Source organism: Lepus europaeus, chromosome 18, assembly GCF_033115175.1.
Source record: "Lepus europaeus isolate LE1 chromosome 18, mLepTim1.pri, whole genome shotgun sequence".
In the NCBI taxonomy this organism is placed as follows: domain Eukaryota; kingdom Metazoa; phylum Chordata; class Mammalia; order Lagomorpha; family Leporidae; genus Lepus; species Lepus europaeus.
The window spans coordinates 4748188-4770566 of NC_084844.1; the positions used below are offsets into that span (position 1 = coordinate 4748188).

Genomic DNA, 22379 nt, shown 5'->3' on the forward strand with positions numbered 1-22379 from the left:
ATGTTTAAGGGGCTGAGCAAAGGCGCCCATGGGAAGGGGTCCCCCAAGGGCTCCCCAGCCAAGGGCTCCTCGGCCAAGGGCTCCCCCAGCAAGCACAGCAGGTGAGCAGGGGCGCAGGATGGGGAGCTGGGTCCGGTGGAACCGCCCTCAAGGGCTCCAGCCACCTGGCAGCTGGGAGCCCAGGACCAGCCCAGGGCTGGTGTTTGGTGTCCTGAGGTCCAAGAGCCCAGGGGTGGACCGTCACTCCTGAGGAGCTACAGGGGAGAGCTGGCAAGCCCTAGCACTGGTGGGGGACCAGGATGGCCTGGGGGCCATAGGATTGAGGAGCTGGGCGCAGGGAGGCTGGGAGACAGGAGAGCCCGGCTCCTCTCTGGGCCCTGCCTGCAACACTCCGCGTGGCTGGATGTCCCTGGGGCCCTGGGCACAGAGTGGGCAGAAGGACCAAGCGGGGGTGCGGGGGAGGCCTGGGTGCAGGGAGGGGCCGTGCCGCCTCCCGCCCGAGCCGCTGCTCTGCCCAGCGTTCTCATCCTGGGCCTTAGGGTTTTGTCCCAGAGTTTTCCCGTGGGTGTTGGGGAGAAGGAGCTGTGCCTCCCGCGGGTCACCCACCTCGGCCAGGCCCAGCCTCATTCCTCCTGCTCACCGACCACCATCTTTGCACGTGCGGGTGGCAGCCCGCCTGGGTCCCAGGGGTGGAGACAGGAGCAGAGATGGGCTGGTGCAGGGTGGGGCGCCCAGCACCTGAGAGGGATCCGGGCGTCTGAGCGGGTGGGAGGAACGGTGCTTAAGCCCCGTGTCCTCCCTGGGCGCCTGAGCCCAGCCGGCTGCCATGGGCGGCTCCTGGGGGAAGCAGCCCTCCCAGGAGGCCACAGCGCCCTCTCCAGGCAGCTCCGGGGCAGTGAGGTCCTCGTGGGGCGAGGCTCCGCCCACAGGGCTGCAGCCCTTGAGAAGGGCCCCCCTTCCCCTCTTGTGCAGTCCACGGTCCAGCCATGTTGGCTGAGCACCTACTGTGTGTCAGGACTGCTGGAGGCAGGGGGACAGCCCCGACAGGGCCGTGGAAGAGAACCTCACCGTCCCCGGAGCGGGCTCTGCACTGAGTGCGTCAGATGGGAGAGTTCTTCCAGTGCGCTCCACAGCCCTCCACAAGCAGCAGCTGGGGCACAGAGAGGCTCAGTCACTTGCCCAAGGCCACACAGCGGGCGCACTGGGGAAGGAAGCAAGCCCAGGCTGTCTCGGCCACGGAGCTCCTTCGGCTCCAGGTTCAGGTCCGGCTCGGTGAAGGCACCCCTTCTCCAGGACTGTGACCCCGGGGACCACTCTGCCCGCTTTTATTTTATTCTATTTCATTTGAGATGCAGAGAGACAATGCGCTCTCTCTCGCTCGCTCGCCCGTTCTCTCTCTCTCTCTCTCTTTCTGCTGGTTCACTTCCCAAATGCCTGCAGCAGCCCCTGGCCGGGGCTGGAAACTCCATCCGGGTCTCCCACACGCGTGCCAGGGACCCGGCGACCAGAACCGCCACCGGCCACCTCCCAGGGTGCAGGGCAGCAGGAAGCTGGAATTAGGAGCAGAGCCGGGACGCAGACCCAGGCGTCCAGGGTGGGGCCCAGGCATCTTTACCACTAGGCCTGCACGTATTTAGGTCTGACTCCTAGACTGAGTGACTGCACACAGCAGGCGCTCTACAGAGTCTGGGCTACGAAGCACAGGCTCACCCTGTGGGCCCACAGCAAGCCACGTTCCAGTCCGGGCTCTGAAGCCCGAATCCGGAGAACCCTGGGGCTCCCCGGCCAGCTCTCGGCCGCCCCCCGCCCTCCAGGTGCCCGCTGAAGCCCGGACACTGGGCAGAGCCCCCTGCAGGCTGAGCAGTAGGAAGCTGGGGTGGGGGACGCGCTGCTGCTCCCCGGGCCCTGACCCGCCAGGGCAGACGGCTGGGCAGGGTCAGGCACTGGCTGCCCAGACAGACGGCCAAGGCTGGAGGGCCTGGGGTGCACCTGCTGTGCAGAGCCACACCTGCCTGGGACCCTCACACAGGAGCTGGCGCTACCCCCCCGCCACTGAGTATCTCAGCGTCCCCAGGCTGTGGGAGGGCAGGGGACCCCCCCTCACGGTGGGGGGCACAGAGGGGTCTTTCCATATGCCACTCTCTATCCCCACCATCGCCAGGGCTGCCACCCAGGAACTGGCCCTGCTCATCTCCCGCATGCAAGCCAACGCCGACCAGGTGGAGAGGGACATCCTAGAGACCCAGAGAAGGCTGCAGCAGGTGAGGCCCGGGCAGCAGTGGCCGTCACGCTACAGGTGGACAGACCCCTGTCCTCACTGCCCCCTCCCCACGTACACGGCGAGCTCCCTGGAGGGGCCCAGGCTCCCCTGATGTCCTTGTCGCCTGCCCCAGGGATGCCATGAGCCAGGTTCTCTGCTTATGTGAGCCCTGGGGTTGGCCAGTACATCCGGGGTCCAAGCTGGGACCAGCAAGGCCTGGGGGAAGGGAGCGGGGCTCCCGCGAGGCTCCTGCCGCCGCCCGCCCACAGGACCGGCTGAACAGCCAGCAGAACCGGGCCCTGCAGCACCAGCAGGAGACCAGCCGCAGCCTGAAGGAGGCCGAGGTGCTGCTCAAGGACCTCTTCCTGGACGTGGACAAGGCCCGGCGGCTCAAGCACCCGCAGGCCGAGGAGATTGAGAAGGAGTGAGTGGGGCGCGCGCGGCTCCCGGTGGGGAGCGCTGGGCCCCGGGGAAGACCCAGGCCCGGGGCCTGACCTGCGGCGCCTCCTGGTAGCATCAAGCAGCTGCACGAGCGGGTGACCCAGGAGTGCGCCGAGTACCGCGCCCTGTACGAGAAGATGGTGCTGCCGCCCGACGTGGGGCCCAGGGTGGACTGGGCACGCGTGCTGGAGCAGAAGCAGGTGAGGGGCTCCCCAGCGTCTGAGACGCCCCCTTCGCAACGCCCAGCTGGGTCTCAGCCGGGGCCGGGGGAGGGGGAGCTGAGGCAGACAGCGCAGGCAGGGAAGCCATCCTGGAGGAGGAAGCGGTCTCAGAGGTGGGAGGGCTCCCGGATGCCACAGGGAGAGGGGTTTTCTGGGCAAGTGGGCACGGCCGCCAGTCCTCGGAGCACCGGCTGCGGAGTTGTGCTCACTACAGAGGGCATCGGTGAAGGCCTGGGCCTGGGGGATGTGCTGAGGGCCCCGGAGCTCGGCTGTCGCTGCCCAGGCAGCAGGCACAGAGGCTGCGGGCCACAGGCCGGGCAGGGCTAAGAGGGGAGGCTTCTCACGGTGCAGCACCAAGTCCTGGGAACCAGTGGGGGCCTCTGGGGAGTAGCAGCCACCCGGGGCTGCCCGGCTGGCCCGGCGCACGTCCCTGGGGCTGCCCGGCTGGCCCGGCGCACGTCCCTGGGGCTGCCCGGCTGGCCCGGCGCACGTCACGTCCCTAGGGCCGACCTGAGGGCCGGCTCTCCTGCAGAAGCAGGTCTGTGACGGCCGGTACGGGCCGGGCATGGCGGAGCTGGAGCAGCAGGTCGCCGAGCACAACATCCTGCAGCGGGAGATCGAGGCCTACGGGCAGCAGCTGCGGAGCCTCGCGGGCCTGGTGGGTGAGCCCCTGCCCTGTCTGGGGAGGGGTGGGGGAACCCCTGCCCTGCCCCTGCCCTGCCCCAGCCTCCTCCCTCTGTCTGGGGAGGGGTGGGGGGGGGGTCGGCCTGGATCATACAGTGCCCTCTCCCTCACCGGCCTGTGTTTTCCCCCCTTGCTGGCGGCAGGACGCCGGCACCATCCGGAGCCAATACGGAGACCTCCTGGTGAGCAGGTGCTAGGGAGGGCTGGGGGCGGGCATGGCCGGGCCGCCCAAACCCCTATGGGGCCAGGGTTTTTGGAGCGCGGCCTAATGGCCTCTGGCCACCCCCTGCGCCCTCCCCACCTCGCACCACCGCTGGTCGGAGCACAGAAGGCGGCCTCGTGGCGCGGGCAGAGCCTGGGCAGCCTGTACACGCACCTGCAGGGCTGCACGCGGCAGCTGGGCGCCCTGGCCCAGCAGCAGCGCCGCATCCTGGAGCAGGACTGGAGCGACCTCATGGCTGACCCCGCGGGCGTGCGGCGGGAGTACGAGGTGGGCGGGGAGAGGCCGGCTGGGGCCCGGGGTGGGTGCGCCCGGGCGCCCCGCGCTCACCGCGCTGCCCGCCCGCAGCACTTCAAACAGCACGAGCTGCTGAGCCAGGAGCAGAACGTGAACCAGCTGCAGGACGATGGGGAGCGCATGGCAGCGCTCGGGCACCCGGCCGCGGGGCCCATCCAGGTGCGCAGGCCCCGTCCTCCGCCCGGGCTGCCCAGGGGCGGGGTGGGGGCAGGTGCACAGGGCGCAGTGCGAGGGCTCCACGCTGTTGTGCCCAGGCCCACCAGGAGGCCCTGAAGACGGAGTGGCAGAACTTCCTGAACCTGTGCATCTCCCAGGAGAGCCACCTGCAGCACGTCGAGGACTACCGCCGGGTGAGCCTGGCAAACCAGGGACACCCCCCCCCGGAGGGCGCCGGGTGAGCCTGGCCTGGGAAACCAGGGACCCCCCCCTAGGGTGCCGGGTGAGCCTGGCCTGGGAAACCAGGGACCCCCCCCCCCCGGAGGGCGCCGGGTGAGCCTGGCAAACCAGGGATCCCCTCCACCCAAGGGCGCCGGGTGAGCCTGGCCTGGGAAACCAGGGACCACCCCCCCGAGGGCGCCGGGTGAGCCTGGCCTGGGAAACCAGGGACCCCCCCCCCGAGGGCGCCGGGTGAGCCTGGCCTGGGAAACCAGGGACCACCCCCCCGAGGGTGCCGGGTGAGCCTGGCCTGGGAAACCAGGGACCCCCTCCAAGGGCGCTGGTGAGCCTGGCCTGGGAAACCAGGGACCCCCCCCGGAGGGCGCCGGGTGAGCCTGGCCTGGGAAACCAGGAACCCCCCCCCGAGGGTGCCGGGTGAGCCTGGCCTGGGAAACCAGGGACCCCCTCCAAGGGCGCTGGTGAGCCCGGGCCTGGGAAACCAGGGATCCCCTCCACCCAAGGGCGCCGGGTGAGCCTGGCCTGGGAAACCAGGGACCCCCCCCCGAGGGTGCCAGGTGAGCCTGGCCTGGGAAACCAGGGACCCCCCCCCGAGGGTGCTGGGTGAGCCTGGCCTGGGAAACCAGGGACCCCCCCCCTACTAGGGTGCCGGGTGAGCCTGGCCTGGGAAACCAGGGACCCCCCCTCCCCAGGGTGCCGGGTGAGCCTGGCCTGGGAAACCAGGGACCCCCCCCCCGGAGGGCGCCGGGTGAGCCTGGCCTGGGAAACCAGGGACCCCCCCCCCGGAGGGCGCCGGGTGAGCCTGGCCTGGGAAACCAGGGACCCCCCCCCCCGGAGGGCGCCGGGTGAGCCTGGCCTGGGAAACCAGGGACCCACCCCGGAGGGCGCTGGGTGAGCCCGGGCCTGGGAAACCAGGGACCCCCTCCAAGGGCGCTGGTGAGCCCAGGCCTGGGAAACCAGGGCCCCCCCCCCCGGAGGGCGCCGGGTGAGCCCGGGCCTGGGAAACCAGGGACCCCCCACCGAGGGCGCTGGTGAGCCCGGGCCTGGGAAACCAGGGATCCCCTCCACCCAAGGGCGCCGGGTGAGCCCGGGCCCCTGGGAAACCAGGGACCCCCCCCCCAAGGGCGCTGGGTGAGCCCAGGCCTGGGAAACCAGGGACCACCCCCCCGAGGGCGCCGGGTGAGCCTGGCCTGGGAAACCAGGGACCCCCTCCAAGGGCGCTGGTGAGCCCGGGCCTGGGAAACCAGGGATCCCCTCCACCCAAGGGCGCCGGGTGAGCCCGGGCCCCTGGGAAACCAGGGACCCCCCCCCCCCGAGGGTGCCCAGTGAGCCTGGCCTGGGAAACCAGGGACCCCCCCCCCGGAGGGCGCCAGGTGAGCCCGGGCCCCTGGGAAACCAGGGACCCCCCCCCCAGGGCGCTGGGTGAGCCCGGGCCCCTGGGAAGGCAGGGCCCGGTGGGCACGTGGGAGGCCGGCCCCTGCCAGCAGGGTGGTGGTGGTAAAAGCTGACTCCCGAAAGTGGAAAAGAACGCTTCCTATGCATAAGGCGCGGGCTTACCCGCAAGGCGTCTCGGGCACGTTCTCGGGAAACGCGTGTGGATCCCACGCACCACCCGTGCTTCCGTTTTATTTTTGCACAAAAATCGACTGAGCTCTGCACACCATTTCCCCATGGACCTGAAGCACCCTGCTCAGTACACGTGGGAGAACGGCCACCGGAGGGGGCGGGTTAAGGGACGGGTCTACACGGCTCCTGAGGACAAGACTGCCCGAGCAGGATCACTCACACGAACACCGGGATCTTTTTTTAAGTTTCCACCCAGAATGGTTCATTCTGTTGTTATTTTTTTAAGATTTATTTATTTGAAAGGCAGAGGTACAGAGAGAGAGAGCGAGAGATCTTCCATCCTCAAATGGCTGCAACAGCCAGGGCTGGGCCATGTGGCAGAAGCCTGGAGCCTGAAACTCCATGGAGCTGGATCGGAAGTGGAGCAGCCGGGTCTTGAACCAGCGCTCGTATGGGATGTCAGCAGGTGGTGGCTCAACCTGCTATACCACGGCACCAGGCCCTGTTTTATACACTTTAAAAAAAAAAATGTTTTTATTTATTTATCGAAGAGGCAGAGTTATAGACACAGAGAGGGAGAGACAGAGAGAGGTCTCCCGCCCACTGGTTCACTCCCCAGTTGGCCAACAACAGCTAGAGCTGGGTGGATCCAAAGCCAGGAGCCAGGAGCTTCTTTTGGGTCTCCCACATGGGTGCAGGGGCCCAAACACTTGGGCCATCTTCCACTGCTTTCCCAGGCCATAGCAGAGAGCTGGATTGGAAAAGGAGCTGCCAGGACTCGAACCAGCGCCCCTATGGGATGCTGGCACTGCAGGCGGAGGCTTAGCCCACTACACCACAGCGCCGCCCCTTCATACACTTTTGAAAAGGAAAAACTTCCTTTTCGCTTAAGGGCATTTTTCCTACTGTGTCATTTTCACACCCACTGAGAATAATTCTGGAATACCGTCCAACCACGGGGTGTTTTCGTAAAGCGCACTCCCAGCTTCTCTGTGGCTGGGTCAGGTGCAGACCAGCCGCCGTCCATCCCAGCAAGAACAGCCCAGGCCCTGGAGGGAGGCAGGCGACGGGCCCTGCATGGCAGGTGGGGCACCAGGCGTTTTATAACACACTGAAAAACTGAAGTCCGATGAACCAAAGGTGCCTCCTTTGCAAGGTTCTCCAGTTTAAAAAGCCGCGCTGCCCGGGCGGCCGTAGCTGGCTTGCATTTACCTGGTACAGGTTTGCAGGGTCAGTGGGCTGCAGGTGGCCCTGGCCTCTGCCCTCAACCACCTGTGGTCTCAGTTCCAGGAAGAGGCCGACTCGGTCAGCCAGACCCTGGAGAAGCTCAACTCGAACTTGGACACCAAGTACAGGCCAGCCCCTGGGGACCCCCTTGGTGCCCCCACAGAGCTGCTGCGACAGCTGGAGGTGAGACAGCCCCGAGGCCCCGCCCAAGTCCCCACGTGGGGGCAGGAGAGGGCTGGCCAGAGCCCAACAAGGCCCCGTGCTCTGACCCTCATTCACAACACGTCAGGTGCAGCCTGGGGGTGCTCTGAGACCCTCCAGCTTCCACTCGGAGGCCTGGGTGGGGCTGGGCAACCCCTCACTCCAACCAGCAGATCCCAGGGCCCCGGGCCTGCGGGGAGGAGCCACCTTTACTTTGCTGCCCACAACCTGGCCTTGACCAAGCCCAGCCCCTGGGGGTGGTGAGTGGCAGCTGGGCCGCGGTGATGCCAGCCGGAGCCCCTGCTGCCTGGGCCCCGGCAGGCGGAGGAGAAGCAGCTGGCTGTGGCGGAGAGGACCATTGGGGAGCTACAGAAGAAGTGCCAGGAGGTGGCCCCCCTGCCGCAGCGCAGGAGCCCACCCCAGCAGACCCTGCGCGTGGACAGCATCTGTGACTGGGACTCAGGAGAAGTACAAGCCCAGGCCCGCCCCGTCCCTGCCCCCACCCAGCCCCTGCCCCGCCTCGTCTACCTCTGACCTGCCCCTGTGCCCCCCACCACCCCAGCACCTCCCTTCCCTACCCCGTCCTGGCCTCGGCCTTCTCGACAGCCCCTGGCCTGGCCCTGCAGGTGCAGCTGCAGCAGGGGGAGCAGTACACGCTGATGGACAACACCGACCCACACACCTGGGTCGTGCGGGGCCCTGGTGGGGAGATCAAGAGCGCGCCCGCTGCCTGCTTCTGCATCCCAGCGCCGGACCCTGAAGCCGTGGCCAGGGCCTCCAGGTGGGTCTGCCCAGGTGGCCTCCAGGTGGGTCTGCCCAGGTGGCCTCCGGAGGCAGAGCGGGCCGGGTGGCACCCAGGGCTGGGGAGCGACAGCAAGGGGGCCCGGCTCTCTCTGATCCCCTCCTGTCGCAGCCTGGCCTCGGAGCTGCAGACCCTGAAGCAGAAGTTGGCCACAGTCCAGAACGACGTGAAGTCCAGCGCTGAGGAGCCCCTGCGGCCTGGCCAGCAGGGTACCCGGGCTGCCTGGTCGGGGAGCGTTGTTGGGAGAAAGGGGACAGGTCCCTACTTCAGCCACTTCTGGGGGCTGTGTGGGCAGGGGATGACCTGGGGTTCGGTACACCTGCTCTGGGGATTCCATGTCCAGGCTGCCCATCCCCCCACCCCAGGACGCTCTGTGGGCACCCAGGGAGACCTATCAGGCAGACGCAAGGCAGGCCCTTGGCCCTCACCAGCACCTCTGCCCTCAGCTCCAGCTGGCTCGGCCCCAGTTGACCCACAGGCCCAGAAGCTCCTGACACGGATGACCCAGCTGGACACGGACCTGGGAGAGATAGAGCGGCAGGTGCTGGGCTGGGCCCGGGCCCCGCTGAGCCGCACTGCCCCGCTGGAGGACCTAGAGGGTCGCATCCACAGTCACAAGGTGGGTGAGCGCGGCGGGCAGGGGCAGCGGGACGAGGCGTGGCCACCCCCGCCCCCAGGGGCACACACGTTAGGGGCAGGCGAGAGCAGAGCAGCCGCTGGGGCCCGAGGCGCAGGAGGGGAGTGGGCGTCCAGGGCTGAGGCAAGAGGGTGCCCCTCCTGGCTCCCACTGACGGCTCCGTGCCCTCGGGCAAGTCCCTTGACCTCTGTGGGCTGTGGCTTCAGGTGCAAGGAAACGAGAGAGCAGCAGGGAGGTCGGGGGCATCACTAGGGCAGGGGGGAGGGGGAGGGGGAGGGTCCTCCCGAAGAGCCTGCAGCGTTGCCCGCTCTCTGCATGGGAACCCAACGCCCCGAACGTGCCACCGGCACAGGCCGCCCTTCCCCACTTGAGGGGCTCTGTGGTTTCCAAACCGGTTTCTGTTCAAATAACACCGTTTGTGTTTGGTCCTCAAGCATTCGAACCACGCTGTCCACATTCTTGGGCAGCCCACAGGATGGTTGTTAGCAGGTGGCTGCTCCGCGGGTTCCCAGTGCGCATCAGGGGCCTGGCGGCCAGCACACCCGTGAAAGGGAGGGGACAGACGCTCCGTGCCAGGCGGTGGTCCCAGCAAAGCCTCGGCCGACCCTAGCAGCTCCCTGGCTCCCCATAGTGGGTGACGGCTGAGGCGCCATCTCCAAATAGGCTCGCAGCAGCTGCCACAGTGTGGTGAGAAGCCGGGTAGGGCAGAGCCTGGCGAGCGGGCACCGACGTGACCCCGAGGGCTCCGAGCCGGGCTTGGGCTGCCTGACCCGTGAGTGACAGCGCAGGGAACAAGGCAGCGACTGAGCTGAGCGCCTGAGCCCAGGAGCCTGGCCTCCGCCCGTCAGTCATGCGTAGATGAGGAGACCGAGGGTCCGGGAGGCCGGCCCGCCCCAGATCAACCATGCAGGGACTGGCAGGGACCCCCACGCTCCACCTGACTGGGCCCCTCCCCAGGGCACGGCCCAGCGCCTGCAGGGCCTGGGAGCCGAGAAGGAGGCGGCCCAGCTGGAGTGTGAGGAGTTGCTGAGGGCCCAGCCCGTGGGCCCCGCCGCCCTGCAGCTGCCCGTGGCCCTCAACAGCGTCAAGAACAAGTACAGCGACGTGCAGGTGCTGTGCCACCTGTACAGGGACAAGTGAGTGCTTGGCCCACAGGGCGGCTGCGTGGGCGGTGGGCGGCTGCCGAGGGGTCGGCTGACCCTCCCCTCTCTGCGGCAGAGCCAAGGCTGCCCTGGGTCTGGAGCGGCAGATCCGGGACACGGACAAGGTCATCCAGGGCTTCGAGTTGGCTCTGGCGCAGGAGACCCCCCTCTCCGGGGACCCCGGGGCGCTGCAGGAGAGGGTCGTGGAGCTGCAGGTGAGGAGTGGCCGGGCTGGGCGGTCCACGCGGGGGTCCCTGGGAACCCCGCGGTACATGGCGCCCTGTCCCTCTCCCCGCCCCCCAGCGCCAGCGGAGGGCGCTGCTGGAGCAGCAGGCCTGCGTGCTGGGCTTGCACCGGGAGCTCAAGGCCACGGAGCACGCGTGCAGTGCGCTGCAGAACAACTTCCAGGAGTTCTGCCAAGACCTGCCGCGCCAGCAGCGCCAGGTGCGGGTGCTTACCGACCGCTACCACGCCGTGGGGGACCAGCTGGACCTGCGGTGAGCGGCTGGGCCCCGGGGGCCCGTGGGACCCAGGCTGTGTGACCCTGGTCTGGTGGCTTCACCTCTCTGAGGCTCGGTTCCATCTCCTCTAAATTGGGGTAATAACAGCACTCAGCTTTTTTTTTTTTCTAAAGATTTATTCATTTATTTGAGAGGCAGAGACACAGGCAGAGGGGGAGAGGTCTTCCATCCGCTGGTTCACTCCCCAAATGGCTGCAACAGCTGGAACTGGGCCGATCCGAAGCCAGGAGCCAGGAGCTTCTTCCAGGTCTCCTATGTGGGTGCAGGGGCCCAAGGACTTGGGCCATCTTCCACTGCTTTCCCAGGCCATAGCAGTGAGCTAGATCAGAAGTGGAGCAGCTGGGACTTGAACCAGCGCCCCTATAGGATGCTGGCACTGCAGGCGGCGGCTTTACCCACTCCGCCACAGCGCCGGCCTCTGTTGTCCACTTCTGAACCCCAGCCAGCACAGGGTGAGGAGGGTGGCTCAGGCTTCCCGAGCTACCCAGGGACGAGGCAGCCCCCAGCCTCCCCCAGGTTCTGCTCACCTGTCCCCAGAGGGCGGCTGTCACCTCTGCTCTGGGCCTGGCCTTCCCGCAGGGAGAAGATGGTGCAGGACGCCGGCCTCACCTACCAGCGGTTCAAGAACTGCAGGGACAGCCTGAGCTCCTGGCTGGAGCACCTGCCCCAGAACCAGGTGCGACCGGGCGACGGACCCAGCCAGGTGGCCTACAAGCTGCAAGCGCAGAAGGTGAGGGCCGGGCGGGGGTCACCATGGCGACAGGTGCCAGGAGCTGGGGCCAGGTCCCCCCCCAACCCCCCCACCCCACCCCACCCCCGCGGCCTCCTTCCCAGGGACAGCTGCCTGTACCAATGTCGCCCCCTAGTGGCCAGGGTTCCAAGGGGCTCTGAGGCTGTGAGCCCTTCCCTGACCTGGGTGTCTGCTCCCAGGTGTGCAGTGGGATGCAGGCTCAGGCGAGGTCCTGGGGCTGCTGCCCCCCTTCCTCAGCCCTGTCAGGGCCCCGCTCTGCCCCAGCAATGGACCGGGGCGGGGGTGCGGCCCCCAGCGGGTGCGGGCAGGAGAGGCAGGGTGAGGGGTGTTTCGCGAGCTCTCTGACCCGTGCTCGCTCCCCACCAGAGGCTGGTACAGGAGATCCAAGGCCGGCAGCAGGACAGCGCCACCGTGTCCCGCCTCGCCCAGGACCTGCAGGCGGCTCTCCAGGTAAGCGGTTTCGCTGCCCTTTGTCTCTCTCCAGCGCCCGCCTCGCGCTCCCAGCCCAGCGAATCCCCCTGCCTGTGGGCCGGTTTCTCTCTCCCCTGCTCAGGACTATGAGCTGCAGGCAGACACCTACCGCTGCTCCCTGGAGCCCGCCCTGGCAGTGTCGGCCCCCAAGAAGCCCCGAGTGGCCCCCCTGCAGGACAGCGTCCAGGCCCAGGTGAGGCGGGGCCGTCCTTCCTCCAGGTCTGCTGCCCTGAGGCTGGCGCTGACCCTGCCCCTCTCCCTCTGCCCCACAGGAGAAGGACCTGGCCAAGGCCTACACCGAGGTTGCAGCCGCACAGCAGCAGCAGCTGCAGCAGCTGGAGTTTGCTAGAAAGATGCTGGAGAAGGTACAGAGACGCCGCCCGCGCCGGCTGGGCGAGGGTCCCGCCTCCCCCTGCCTCTCGCCCTTTCTCCCCCCAGCAGGTGTCACAGGCTGCAGTCGCCCCAGGGTGGGTCCGGTGTGGTCACGGCTTAGCCACTGGGCAGGGGGACAGGCCCTGCAAGCCCAGACAGCAGAGACCACCCCCCCCAGGCTCCACCCTGGGGCCAGGCCACCTGGGGCTCTGTCCCTCGCCATGGCTCCTGGTGACTTGGCGGCTTCCCTAAGTCCAGCCGTACTCTAGCGCCCCCCCCCCCCCGAGGAGGAGGGCCCCGTTTCTGGGTGGAGGAGGAAAGGGAGTTGTTTTAGAAGGCAGAGCCCCCTCCTGTTCACACCTCTGAATGCAACTTGGCCTGACCACCGCCTAGTGTCCACTGGCTGGGCTTCTCAGAATCCCGCGACCAGAAGAGGGGAGGGGCCCCTGGTGTCAGGGCGGGGTGTAGACTAAGGGAGCTCCTATCATCCCTCCCCCTCCCCCGAGCTAAGCCTTCTGCCTCTCGCTCTGCAGAAGGAGCTCAGTGAGGACATCCAGGCGAGCCGCGAGGTCACGCTGGCGTCCGAGAGCCCGGCTCAGGCCGGGAGGGAGTCGGAGACGCTGAGGTCGCAGCTGCAGGAGGAGAGGCAGCGGGTGGCCCGGGTGCAGCGCGAGCTGGAGGAGCAGCAGGCGCAGCTGCTGCGGCTGAGGACCCAGCCGCCGGTGGAGAGGCTGGAGGAGAGGGAGGTGGTGGAGTTCTACCGGGACCCGCAGCTGGAGAGCAGCCTGGCCAGGGTGCAGGCCCAGGTGGAGGAGGAGGGCAGGAGGCGGGCCGGCCTGCAGGCAGAGCTGGAGGCCACGGCGCAGACGCTCGCCCGGCTACAGAGCGAGAGTAAGGCAAGGCAGCCCCATCTGCTGACCAAGGAGGTCACCCGCGTCGAGCGGGACCCCAGCCTGGACGGCCAGGCGGCCCAGCTGGGCGTCGAGATCCAGCAGGTGCGGGAGGAGAGCGGCGTCGTGGGCGCCCGGCTGGCCGCGCTGAAGGAGGAGCTGCTGGCCCTGGAGCGGCGGGAGGCCGCCGTGAAGGAGACGGTGGTGGTGAAGGAAGTGGTCAAGGTGGAGAGGGACCCGGAAATGGCGCAGGCGGCCGGGGCCCTGAGGCTGCAGGTCCAGGAGGAGGCGGCGCGCAGGAAGGGCGCAGAGGAGGCCGCGGCGGGGCTGCGGGCCCGCATCGCCGACCTGGAGCGGGCCATCGGCGCGGTGGAGCCCAAGGTCATTGTGAAGGAGGTGAAGACGGTGGAGCAGGACCCGGGGCTGCTGGAGGAGTCCTCCCGGCTCAGGAGCCTCCTGCAGGAGGAGAGGAGCAGGAACGCGGCGCTGGCCCGGGAGCTGCAGGAGCTGCGGAACCGGCACAGCGCGGCTGCGGCGCAGAAGCCGCAGGTGCAGCTCCAGGAGCGCGTGCACGAGATCCTCCGCGTGGACCCGGAGACGGAGCAGGAGATCGCGCGGCTCCGGGCCCAGCTGCAGGAGACGGCGGGCCGGAGGAGCCGCGTGGAGGAGGAGGTGGAGCGGCTGCTGCCCGAGCTGGCCGTCCTGCGGGCCCAGAAGCCCGCGGTGGAGTACCGGGAGGTGACCCAGGAGGTGGTGAGGCACGAGAAGAACCCCGAGGTGCTGCGCGAGATCGACCGGCTCAAGGCGCAGCTCAACGAGCTGGTCAACGCCAACGGGCGTGCCCAGGAGCAGCTCATCCGGCTGCAGGGCGAGCGCGACGCGTGGAGGCGCGAGCGGGCCAAGGTGGAGACCAAGACGGTGACCAAGGAGGTGGTGCGCCACGAGAAGGACCCGGTCCTGGAGAAGGAGGCCGGGCGGCTCCGCCAGGAGCTGCGGGAGGCGGCCCAGAAGCGCCGGGCCGCCGAGGACGCGCTCCACGAGCTGCAGAACAAGTACCTGCTGCTGGGGAGGCGGCGGCCCGAGGAGAAGCTGGTGGTGCAGGAGGTGGTGGTGGCGCAGAAGGACCCGCGGCTGCGCGAGGACCACAGCCGGCTGAGCCGCAGCCTGGATGAGGAGGCTGGCCGCCGGCGGCAGCTGGAGCGCGAGGTGCAGCAGCTGCGGGCCGCCGTGGAGGAGCAGGAGGGGCTGCTCAGCTTCGGGGAGGACCGCGGCAAGAAGCTGGCCGTGGAGCGGGAGCTGCGCAGGCTGACCCTGCGCCTCCAGGAGCTGGAGCAGCGGCCCCGCGCCGGCCCGGAGAGGATCATCACGGAGGAGCTGGTGAAGCTGGAGAAGGACCCGGAGGTGGAGAAGTCGGCCGAAGCCCTGCGCCGGGACCTGCAGCGCGAGCAGGCCCGGGGGGCCGAGCTGCGCCGGGAGTCGCAGGGCCTGCAGGTCCGCATCGACGTGCTGCGGACGGCCAAGTCGCAGGAGAAGACCATCTACAAGGAGGTGATCAGGGTGGAGAAGGACCGGGCACTGGAGGGCGAGCGGGCGCGTGCCTGGGAGGCGCTCAGCAGGGCGCGCTCGGCCCGCCAGGCCCGGGAGGAGGAGGCGCAGCGCCTGCGGGAGCGCGTGGACAGGGCCGAGGCGCTGGGGCGGACCTGGTCGCAGGAGGAGGCCAAGCTGCAGGAGGCCCGGGAGCAGGCGAGCCAGGAGTGTGGGCGGCTGCGGCAGCAGCTGCGAGAGCTGGAGCAGCAGGCGCTGCGGCTGCAGGAGGAGGCAAAGACGGAGAGCGAGAAGGCGGAGAGCGGGCGGCAGCAGGCGGCCCAGCGGGGCCGGGCGCTGTCGCAGCTCGAGGCGGCCATCCTGCGGCAGAAAGACCAGCTGCACGAGAAGGAGAGGACCCTCCGCGACCTGCAGGCCAGGCTGAGCCGCGAGGAGCTCAGCCAGGAGACCCAGACGCGCGAGACCAACCTTTCCACCAGGATCTGCATCTTGGAGCCAGAGACGGGCGCCGACATGTCCCCGTACGAGGCCTACAAGAGGGGCGTCATCGACCGCGGCCAGTACCTGCAGCTGCAGGAGCTGGAGTGTGACTGGGAGGAGGTCACCACCTCGGGCCCCTGTGGGGAGGAGTCTGTGCTGCGGGACCGCAAGAGCGGGAAGCAGTACTCCATCGAGGCCGCCCTGCGCTGCCGGCGCATCTCCAAGGAGGAGTTCCACCTGTACCGCGACGGCCGCCTCCCCATCTCCGAGTTCGCGCTGCTCGTGGCCGGTGAGACCAAGCCCTGCTCCTCGCTCTCCATCGGCGCCATCATCTCCAAGTCCCCGCTTGCCTCCCCCGGCTTCTCTTTCGGGCTCGCCGACGACAGCTTCCCCATCGCCGGGGTCTACGACACCACCACGGACAACAAGTGCAGCATCAAGACGGCCGTGGCCAAGAACATGCTGGACCCCATCACGGGGCAGAAGCTGCTGGAGGCCCAGGCGGCCACGGGGGGCATCGTGGACCTGCTGAGCCGCGAGCGCTACTCTGTGCACAAGGCAGTGGAGAGGGGGCTGATCGAGAACACGGCCACGCAGCGGCTGCTCAACGCCCAGAAGGCCTTCACGGGCATCGAGGACCCCGTCTCCAAGAAGCGGCTGTCGGTGGGCGAGGCCGTGCAGAAAGGCTGGGTGCCCCAGGAGAGCGTGCTCCCCCACCTGCAGGTGCAGCACCTGACGGGGGGCCTCATCGACCCCAAGAGGACGGGCCGCATCCCCGTCCCACAGGCCGTGCTCTGCGGGATGATCAGCGAGGAGCTGGCCCGGCTCCTGCAGGATGAGTCCAGCTACGAGAAGGATCTGACCGACCCCATCTCCAAGGAGCGGCTGAGCTACAAGGAGGCCATGGGGCGCTGCCGCAGGGACCCCCTGAGCGGCCTGCTGCTGCTCCCTGCCGCACTGGAGGGGTACCGCTGCTTCCGCGTGGCCTCCCCCAGCCTGCCACGCGCCCTGCGCTGACCGGGCAGGCAGTGGGAGAGGAGGATGCATGTACCCCTGTCCCTGCAGCAGCCCGATCCCAGGCAGCACCCCCCCCCCCGTGCGCCTCTGTGGGTGGTGGTGGGCTCCCGCCCCTCGCCTCAGTGCCAGGTCCATCCCCAGCCCAGGAAACTAGCAGCTCCGATTTTTCCCTACCCAGTGCTTCCAATAAAAGATTTCTCCCTGTGGCATGCCTGTCTGCTCCTGCAGGAATCTGAGGTTGGGCACAGGGACAGCGCCGGGAGTGGACGTCCCCAGGGCGCCTGCCTGGGGTGTGGGGGGAGCGGGGCGTTCTCCCAGGACTGGGACGCAGGGGCACCCCCTCCTCCTCTCCCCACTCTCTCATTCGGGCCTCCAGCCCAGTGCCAGTCTCCTCCGCGTCACTAAGCCACGTTGTGGACAGAAGCAGCCAATCTCATGTTTATTCAGTGGTCAACACAGGCAAACCAACAGCAGCAGGTCTTGGGTGAGGTGACAGCCGCTGACAACAATCCCTCGCCCCCTTATTTAACTTGGAACTCTTAACTGGAACGCAACTTCCCCAAAACTTGTTAAATCCAAAAAGACCAGCAGGGGGCACCCTTCCCTCGGCCTGGCTGCGCCGCTGCAGGCAGGGCCCCAGGAGCGCTGTCCACAGCTGCCACAGGCTTCCCACTCCCACCTTGGCACCTGTTCTTCCGGTGCTAGGGGCTGGATCTCCAACCAACCCCCTCCTACGTGAAGCACCTGTGTCTTTTTGGGAACAGCAACATCAAACCCAGTGAACAATCCCGGAGCGTGGGTCCCTGCTGGCGGGACCAACCCAAACTCGGCCCTCAGATGACGCCAATGCCTGAGAGCCCGCCTTCGCCTCAGACGGGGACCCTCAGCGGCAGAACCGCTCCAGCACGCACTCGGGGGGTGCCGGGGAGGGCTCGGCAGGCGAGAAGTATGGGTGGGCCAGGGCGGCCTTGGCGGAGATCCTCTGGCTCGGGTCGTACTGCAGGAGTTGCTGGAGAGGAGGGAGGGGACAGGTGGGGCCTGGGGATGGCCGGGGCCGGGGGTGGGAGGAGAACTCCCCTCCCGGCCCCCCATGCCCCGAAGCTGACACCCTCAAGCCCAGCACTGTGCGCCTTCTGGAGTCTGGGGGAGAGGCCGAGTTCTGGCGTCCCCGAGTCACCCTGCAGGTAACTGGAGCGGAGGCAGCCCCCCTGTGGCCAGGACACACAGATGTCCCTCCTGTCCAGGGCACTTCCCTGCAGTGGGGCAGGGAGGGGTGGGCTGCTCCCTGCTAATGTGCCTGGGAAGGCGGCAGAGGATGGCCTATGTGCTTGGGCTTCTGCCACCCACATGGGAGACCAGGGTGGGGTTCCTGGCTCCTAGCTTTGGCCTGGCCCAGCCCTGGCCATTGTGACCATTTGGGCAGTGAACCAGCAAATGGGAAATCTCTCTGTCACTCTGTTTTTTCAGATAAGTAAATCTTAAAAAAAATAAATAAACAAAAGGGAAGATGAACACTGGGCTTATCAGGTCGAACTCTACACAGGGGCAGCCAGCTATGACCAAGGTGAGGAAAGAGGCCACTGGGGCTCGGGATGAGCTGGGGTTACACAAGAAGCCGGCTGACGAAGGGGACGTCTCCTGCCCCCCTGTACCTACCACGAGCAGGTCCTTGCCCTCTGGCTCCAGGTCGGGCACGATCTCCTCTAGCCCCTTCCTGGTCCACTTGGGGAAGCTGCCTTTGTAATCGGGCAGCTGGGTGACTCCTGGCCACGTGGCTTCACTGGGTGTCCCCAGAGTGCGAAAGATACGGAAGAGCTGGTCAATCTCCGAGTCACCGGGGAACAGGGCCCTGCGTGTCACCTGGAATGGAGCAGAAGAGACCATGTCGCGATCAGAATCCAATACAGACTGGGCATTGCTAATCCAGACGTCTGAAGTCAGAGCTGCTCCAAATTCCTGGTCAGGCCGCCGCCTGCAACACCGGCCTCCCATATAAGCACTGGTTCAGGGTGCATGGCCCGGCTGTTCCACTTCCGACCCAGCTCCCTGCTAATGGCCTGGGAAAAAGCAGTGGAAGATGGCCCAAGTGCTTGGGCCCCTGCCACCCAGGGGGAGGCCTGGATGAAGCTCCTGGCTCTTGGCTTTGTTCTGGCTTAGCTCCGGCTATTGCAGCCACTTGGGGAGTGAACCAGAGGGTGGAAGATCTCTTTCTTTCTCTGTAACTCTGATTTTCAAATATATAAATAAATCTTAAAAAAAAAAAAAAAAAAAGAAAAAGGGTGGCTGGCGCCGCGGCTCACTAGGCTAATCCTCTGACTTGCGGCGCCAGCACACCAGGTTCTAGTCCTGGTTGGGACGCCAAATTCTGTCCCGGTTGCCCCTCTTCCAGGCCAGCTCTCTGCTGTGGCCAGGGAGTGCAGTGGAGGATGACCCAAGTCCTTGGGCCCTGCACCCCATGGGAGACCAGGAGAAGCACCTGGCTCCTGCCTTCGGATCAGTGCTGCGCCGGCCGCAGTGCGCCAACCGCGGCAGCCATTGGAGGGTGAACCAACGGCAAAAGGAAGACCTTTCTGTCTCTCTCACTGTCCACTCTGCCTGTCAAAAAAAATAAAAATTTAAAAAATTTAAAAAATAAAAAGGCTGGCACTGTGATGTAGTGGGAAAGCCACCACCTGCAGTGCCAGCATCCCATATGGGTGCTGGTTCAAGTCCTGGCGGCTCCACTTCCTTTTTTTTTTTTTTTTAAGATTTTTATTTATTTGTTTGTGAGGTAGAGATGCAGATAGAGGAAAGCAGAGAGAGAGAGAGAGAGAGAGAGAGAGAGAGAGAGGTCTTCCATTCGCTGGTTCACTCCCAAATGGCTGCAATGGCCAGACAGAGCTGAGCCAGGATCCGAAGCCAGGAGCCAGGAGCCAGGAGTTTTATCCAGGTCTCCCACGGGGTGCAGGGACCCAAGGACTTGGGCCATCTTCTCTGCTTTCCCAGGCCATAGAAGAGAGCTGGATGGGAAGTGGAGCAGCCAGGACTCAAACTGGTGCCCACGTGATATACCAGTGCCACAGAGGGAGGCTCAGCCTGCTATGCCACAGGGCCAGCCCCTGCTCCACTTCTGATCCGGCTCCCTGCTGCAGCCTGGGAAAGCAGTGGAAGATGGCCCCAGTCCTTGGGCCCCTGCACCCATGCAGAAGACCCAGAAAAAGCCTCGTGGCTCCTGATTGGCTCAGCTCCGGCTGCTGCAGCCATTGGGGAGTGAACCAGGAGATGGAAGACTTTTCTCTCTGTCTCTCTCTCTCTCTCTGTGACTCTGCCACTTAAATAAATAAATAAAATCTTAAAAAAAGAAAAGAAAAGCCCCCAAATCCCAAACTTTCTGAGTGCTGACAGATGTCCCAAGGGGAGAAAGTCCACCCCCCACGACGGGTCACGGTCGGAATGCAGGTGCAGTGAAAATGCTTTGGCACAAGGGGTAAGACCCCGCTCGGACGCCCGTGTCCTGTATCAGAGCACAGGTTCGGGGAGGCAGCGGGTGACGGCAGCCACCCACGTGGGGGTGGGGGACCTGGGTGGGGTTCCGGGCTCCCGCTCGTGGCTTGGCTCAGCCCGGGGTTTTGCTGGCATCTGGGAACCAGCAGATGGAGAGAAGATCGCTCGCTCTCTCTCTGTCACTCTGCTTTTCGAGAAGAAAATCAATGAACAAACATTACAAATATTGTATAAAATTATCTTCAGGCTATATAAATGAATTTCATGTTCACTTAGGTTCTGTCCTCAAATATTTCACAATCTGAAAAAATCCAACATGAGAAGCATATCCGGGCCCAAGCGTTTCCTAAAAGGGAAGTTCAACCTGTACCAGTTAAGCAACCAGAGAGGGCCCTTCAGGACAGCTTTCCGGAATAAGGCCGGCTTTCTTAGTCCAGCAGCCGGTCCCCAACACCCCGCACCCACCCCTAACAGACAATCAGCGAGCCCCTGCCCGCCCACGAGCAGGACCCCGCCCCGGGCCTGCCTCTCTCTACCATCTCCGCGAAGATGCAACCAACGCTCCAGACGTCCACAGCCGTCGAGTAGAACTTGCAGCCCAAGAGGATCTCGGGGGCCCGGTACCACAGGGTCACCACCTGTGTGAGGACGAGGAAACAGCTCCGTGCGGGGCGGCCTCCGCGGGCCAGCCCCCTCACCCCCGTGCCCTGCAATACCTCGTGGGTGTAGGTGCGCAGGGGCACCCCGAAGGCCCGGGCCAGGCCGAAGTCCGCCAGCTTGATGGCGCCCAGCTCGCTGATGAGCAGGTTCTGGGGCTTCAGGTCCCTGTGGATAACCCGGTGCGAGTGGCAGAAATTCACGCCCTGCAGCAGCTGGAAGAGGTAGCTCTGCAGGGAGAGCACCAGCAGTGAGGGGGCGGAGGGCCCGGGTGGGGGGGTAGGGGCGGGGCAGTGTCGCCCGGCTCCTCCCACTACCTTGACTAGGTGCAAGGGGAGCTCGGAGGCGGGGGTGGAGTCCATGTACTTCTTCAGGTCCTGGCTGAGGAACTCAAACACCAGGTACAGCTTCTTCTCGTTGTGCACCACGTCCAAGAGCCTGGACGCGAGGGGCCGGTCAGGGGTCAGGGCACAGCCTTCCCCGCGCCGGCCTCCCCGCCGCCCTCCGCAGCTCACCTGACAATGTTGGGGTGCTTCAGCTCCTTCAGCAGGGAGATCTCCCTGATGGCGGTGCTGGGGACCCCTTCGGTCTCCCTGCAGGGAAGAGGGCCCAGCGATGGGGTGGAGGCCGGGGCTGCTTGGCCCAGCGGACTTACTCCATGTCCCTCATGCCCGTGCAGGTGGCCTGTCACCCACGACGGGGACCTGTGCTCCCTGGCACACACCAGGACACTTCCAAGAGTTCATGGAAACGGAATTAAAAGAGAAACCTTGGAGCTGGCATGGTGGTCTAAGGGGTTAAGCCTCCGCCTGAGGTGTTGGCATCCACTATGGGGGCCGGTTCAAGTCCCTGGTGCTTCATTTCCAATCCAGCTCCCTGCTAAAGCGCCTGGGAAAGCAGTAGAGGATGGCCCAAGTGCTTGGACCCCTGTACCCGTGTGGGAGGCCCAGAGGAAGCTCCTGGCTCCTGGCTGAAGCCTGGCACAGCCCTGACCATGGCGGCCATCTATGGAGTGAGTCAGCAAATGGTTCTCTCTCTCTCTCTAATTTTGCCTTTCAAATAAACAAATTAAATCTTAAAAATAAATTTCTATTTTGGTTCACAATTTTTTGAAATCTATACATGGCGTTTTTCATAATACGCCCTTTCTGTAAGCTGTCTTGAGGACTCGAGTGTATAATTTTTAAAAAATTTTCCGCCCAAAAAAAATGTATGTTTCGATCCCATCTCCAGGCCTTTCCCGAGCAGTCTCCACCGAGCAGGGCCGCCGGGCAGGGAGTCGGGCTGCGCCCGGCAGGACCAGGACAGGGCCTGGGATGAGGGAGTGGACGGGGCTCGTGCCTCGGCCGCCCAGAACTCACAAGTCCAGCCTGATCTTCTTCAGAGCCACGAGCTGGCCCGTCTCCTTGTTCCTGGCCTTGTACACCACCCCGTAGGTGCCCTCTCCGATCTTCTCCACCTTCTGGAACACATCCATGTCCGCAGAGCTGCCCGGGAAAGACACGGCGCCCCGCCGTTGGCGCCCCACGCCCAGCGCCCCTGCTGTCTCCCTCCAGCCTCCAGGCATCGCCCTGCCCGGCCCCCGCTCAGGCTGCCCAGCTCCCCACCCTTCCCGCCCCCAGCCCATCCTGCCTGGGAGTCTGGCTCGGGTCTGGGGGCTGCCCCCTGCCCAGCCCAGCCCGGACCCCTAGGCCTCAAGCCCAGAGGCTGGCTACGGAATGCAGGAGGGCCCAAACTTCTGCGGGAGGCTCTGCCTCTGCCCAGCCAGGCCCAAGGCTGCCTGGAAGGGCCGTCCAGGGGACAAGGGCCATTGGGGGCAGAGGTAGAGTCAGGAGGGGCTTCTGAAGCCACAGGCCCGCCTGCGGCCACAGGGTCAGGGCCCAAGGCCTAGGCCCAGCCTGTTTGGAGAGGTGCAGCCTCCTGTGAGGGCGGAACCCTGACGGGTGGCCCCCCTGCTTCCTCGGCCCCCTACCTCAGCCCCTGGGCCCCCAGCGCTTTCTCCTCAGATCCCCAGTCCAGAGCGGGCTGCAGCTTCAGTCAGGAGTGCTGCCTGCTCCACGGCGCCCCCTCCAGGGCCCTGCCGGGACTGCACCACACACGC

General features: G+C 66.2%; 2 protein-coding genes across 3 annotated transcripts; one reads left to right on the plus strand and one right to left on the minus strand.

The window, feature by feature from the left end:
- Window positions 1-16138, plus strand: EVPL (envoplakin). 2 transcript variants are annotated; one of them, XM_062216213.1, is made up of 22 exons: window positions 1-101; window positions 2162-2261; window positions 2530-2684; window positions 2775-2901; window positions 3455-3580; window positions 3750-3788; window positions 3935-4096; window positions 4175-4282; window positions 4378-4473; window positions 7367-7492; window positions 7832-7978; window positions 8137-8291; window positions 8424-8569; window positions 8726-8931; window positions 9907-10085; window positions 10168-10306; window positions 10395-10588; window positions 11192-11342; window positions 11730-11813; window positions 11917-12027; window positions 12107-12199; window positions 12740-16138. In XM_062216213.1, the coding sequence occupies exons 1-22, from the start codon at window positions 1-3 to the stop codon at window positions 16136-16138; spliced, it is 6144 nt and encodes a 2047-aa protein (XP_062072197.1). The 2 variants fall into 2 exon arrangements, with proteins under 2 accessions (XP_062072197.1, XP_062072198.1); XM_062216214.1 differs by having other exon boundaries at window positions 8424-8521; window positions 8759-8931.
- Window positions 16139-16261: 123 nt separating this feature from the next.
- Window positions 16262-22342, minus strand: CDK3 (cyclin dependent kinase 3). Its single transcript, XM_062216604.1, has 8 exons — window positions 22251-22342; window positions 21640-21765; window positions 20794-20871; window positions 20596-20716; window positions 20338-20508; window positions 20158-20259; window positions 17795-17998; window positions 16262-17147 (listed from the first exon to the last, which is right to left on the minus strand). Exons 2-8 carry the CDS (start codon window positions 21753-21755, stop codon window positions 17022-17024), a joined length of 918 nt encoding a protein of 305 aa, XP_062072588.1. The 5' UTR covers window positions 21756-21765; window positions 22251-22342; the 3' UTR covers window positions 16262-17021.
- Window positions 22343-22379: the final 37 nt, after the last annotated feature.

What these genes read in the sequence shown, in the direction of transcription:
- EVPL (XM_062216213.1), top strand. Translation starts at nt 1, where the DNA reads ATGTTTAAGGGGCTGAGCAAAGGCGCCCATGGGAAGGGGTCCCCCAAG. An exon ending in GCCAATACGGAGACCTCCTG is followed by an intron (nt 3,789 to 3,934) that starts GTGAGCAGGTGC and finishes GTCGGAGCACAG; the next exon opens with AAGGCGGCCTCGTGGCGCGG. An exon ending in GTCGCATCCACAGTCACAAG is followed by an intron (nt 8,932 to 9,906) that starts GTGGGTGAGCGC and finishes GCCCCTCCCCAG; the next exon opens with GGCACGGCCCAGCGCCTGCA.
- CDK3 (XM_062216604.1), bottom strand. Translation starts at nt 21,755, where the DNA reads ATGGATGTGTTCCAGAAGGTGGAGAAGATCGGAGAGGGCACCTACGGG. An exon ending in AAGCACCCCAACATTGTCAG is followed by an intron (nt 20,717 to 20,793) that starts GTGAGCTGCGGA and finishes CCTCGCGTCCAG; the next exon opens with GCTCTTGGACGTGGTGCACA. An exon ending in TCCCCTTGCACCTAGTCAAG is followed by an intron (nt 20,509 to 20,595) that starts GTAGTGGGAGGA and finishes CTCTCCCTGCAG; the next exon opens with AGCTACCTCTTCCAGCTGCT.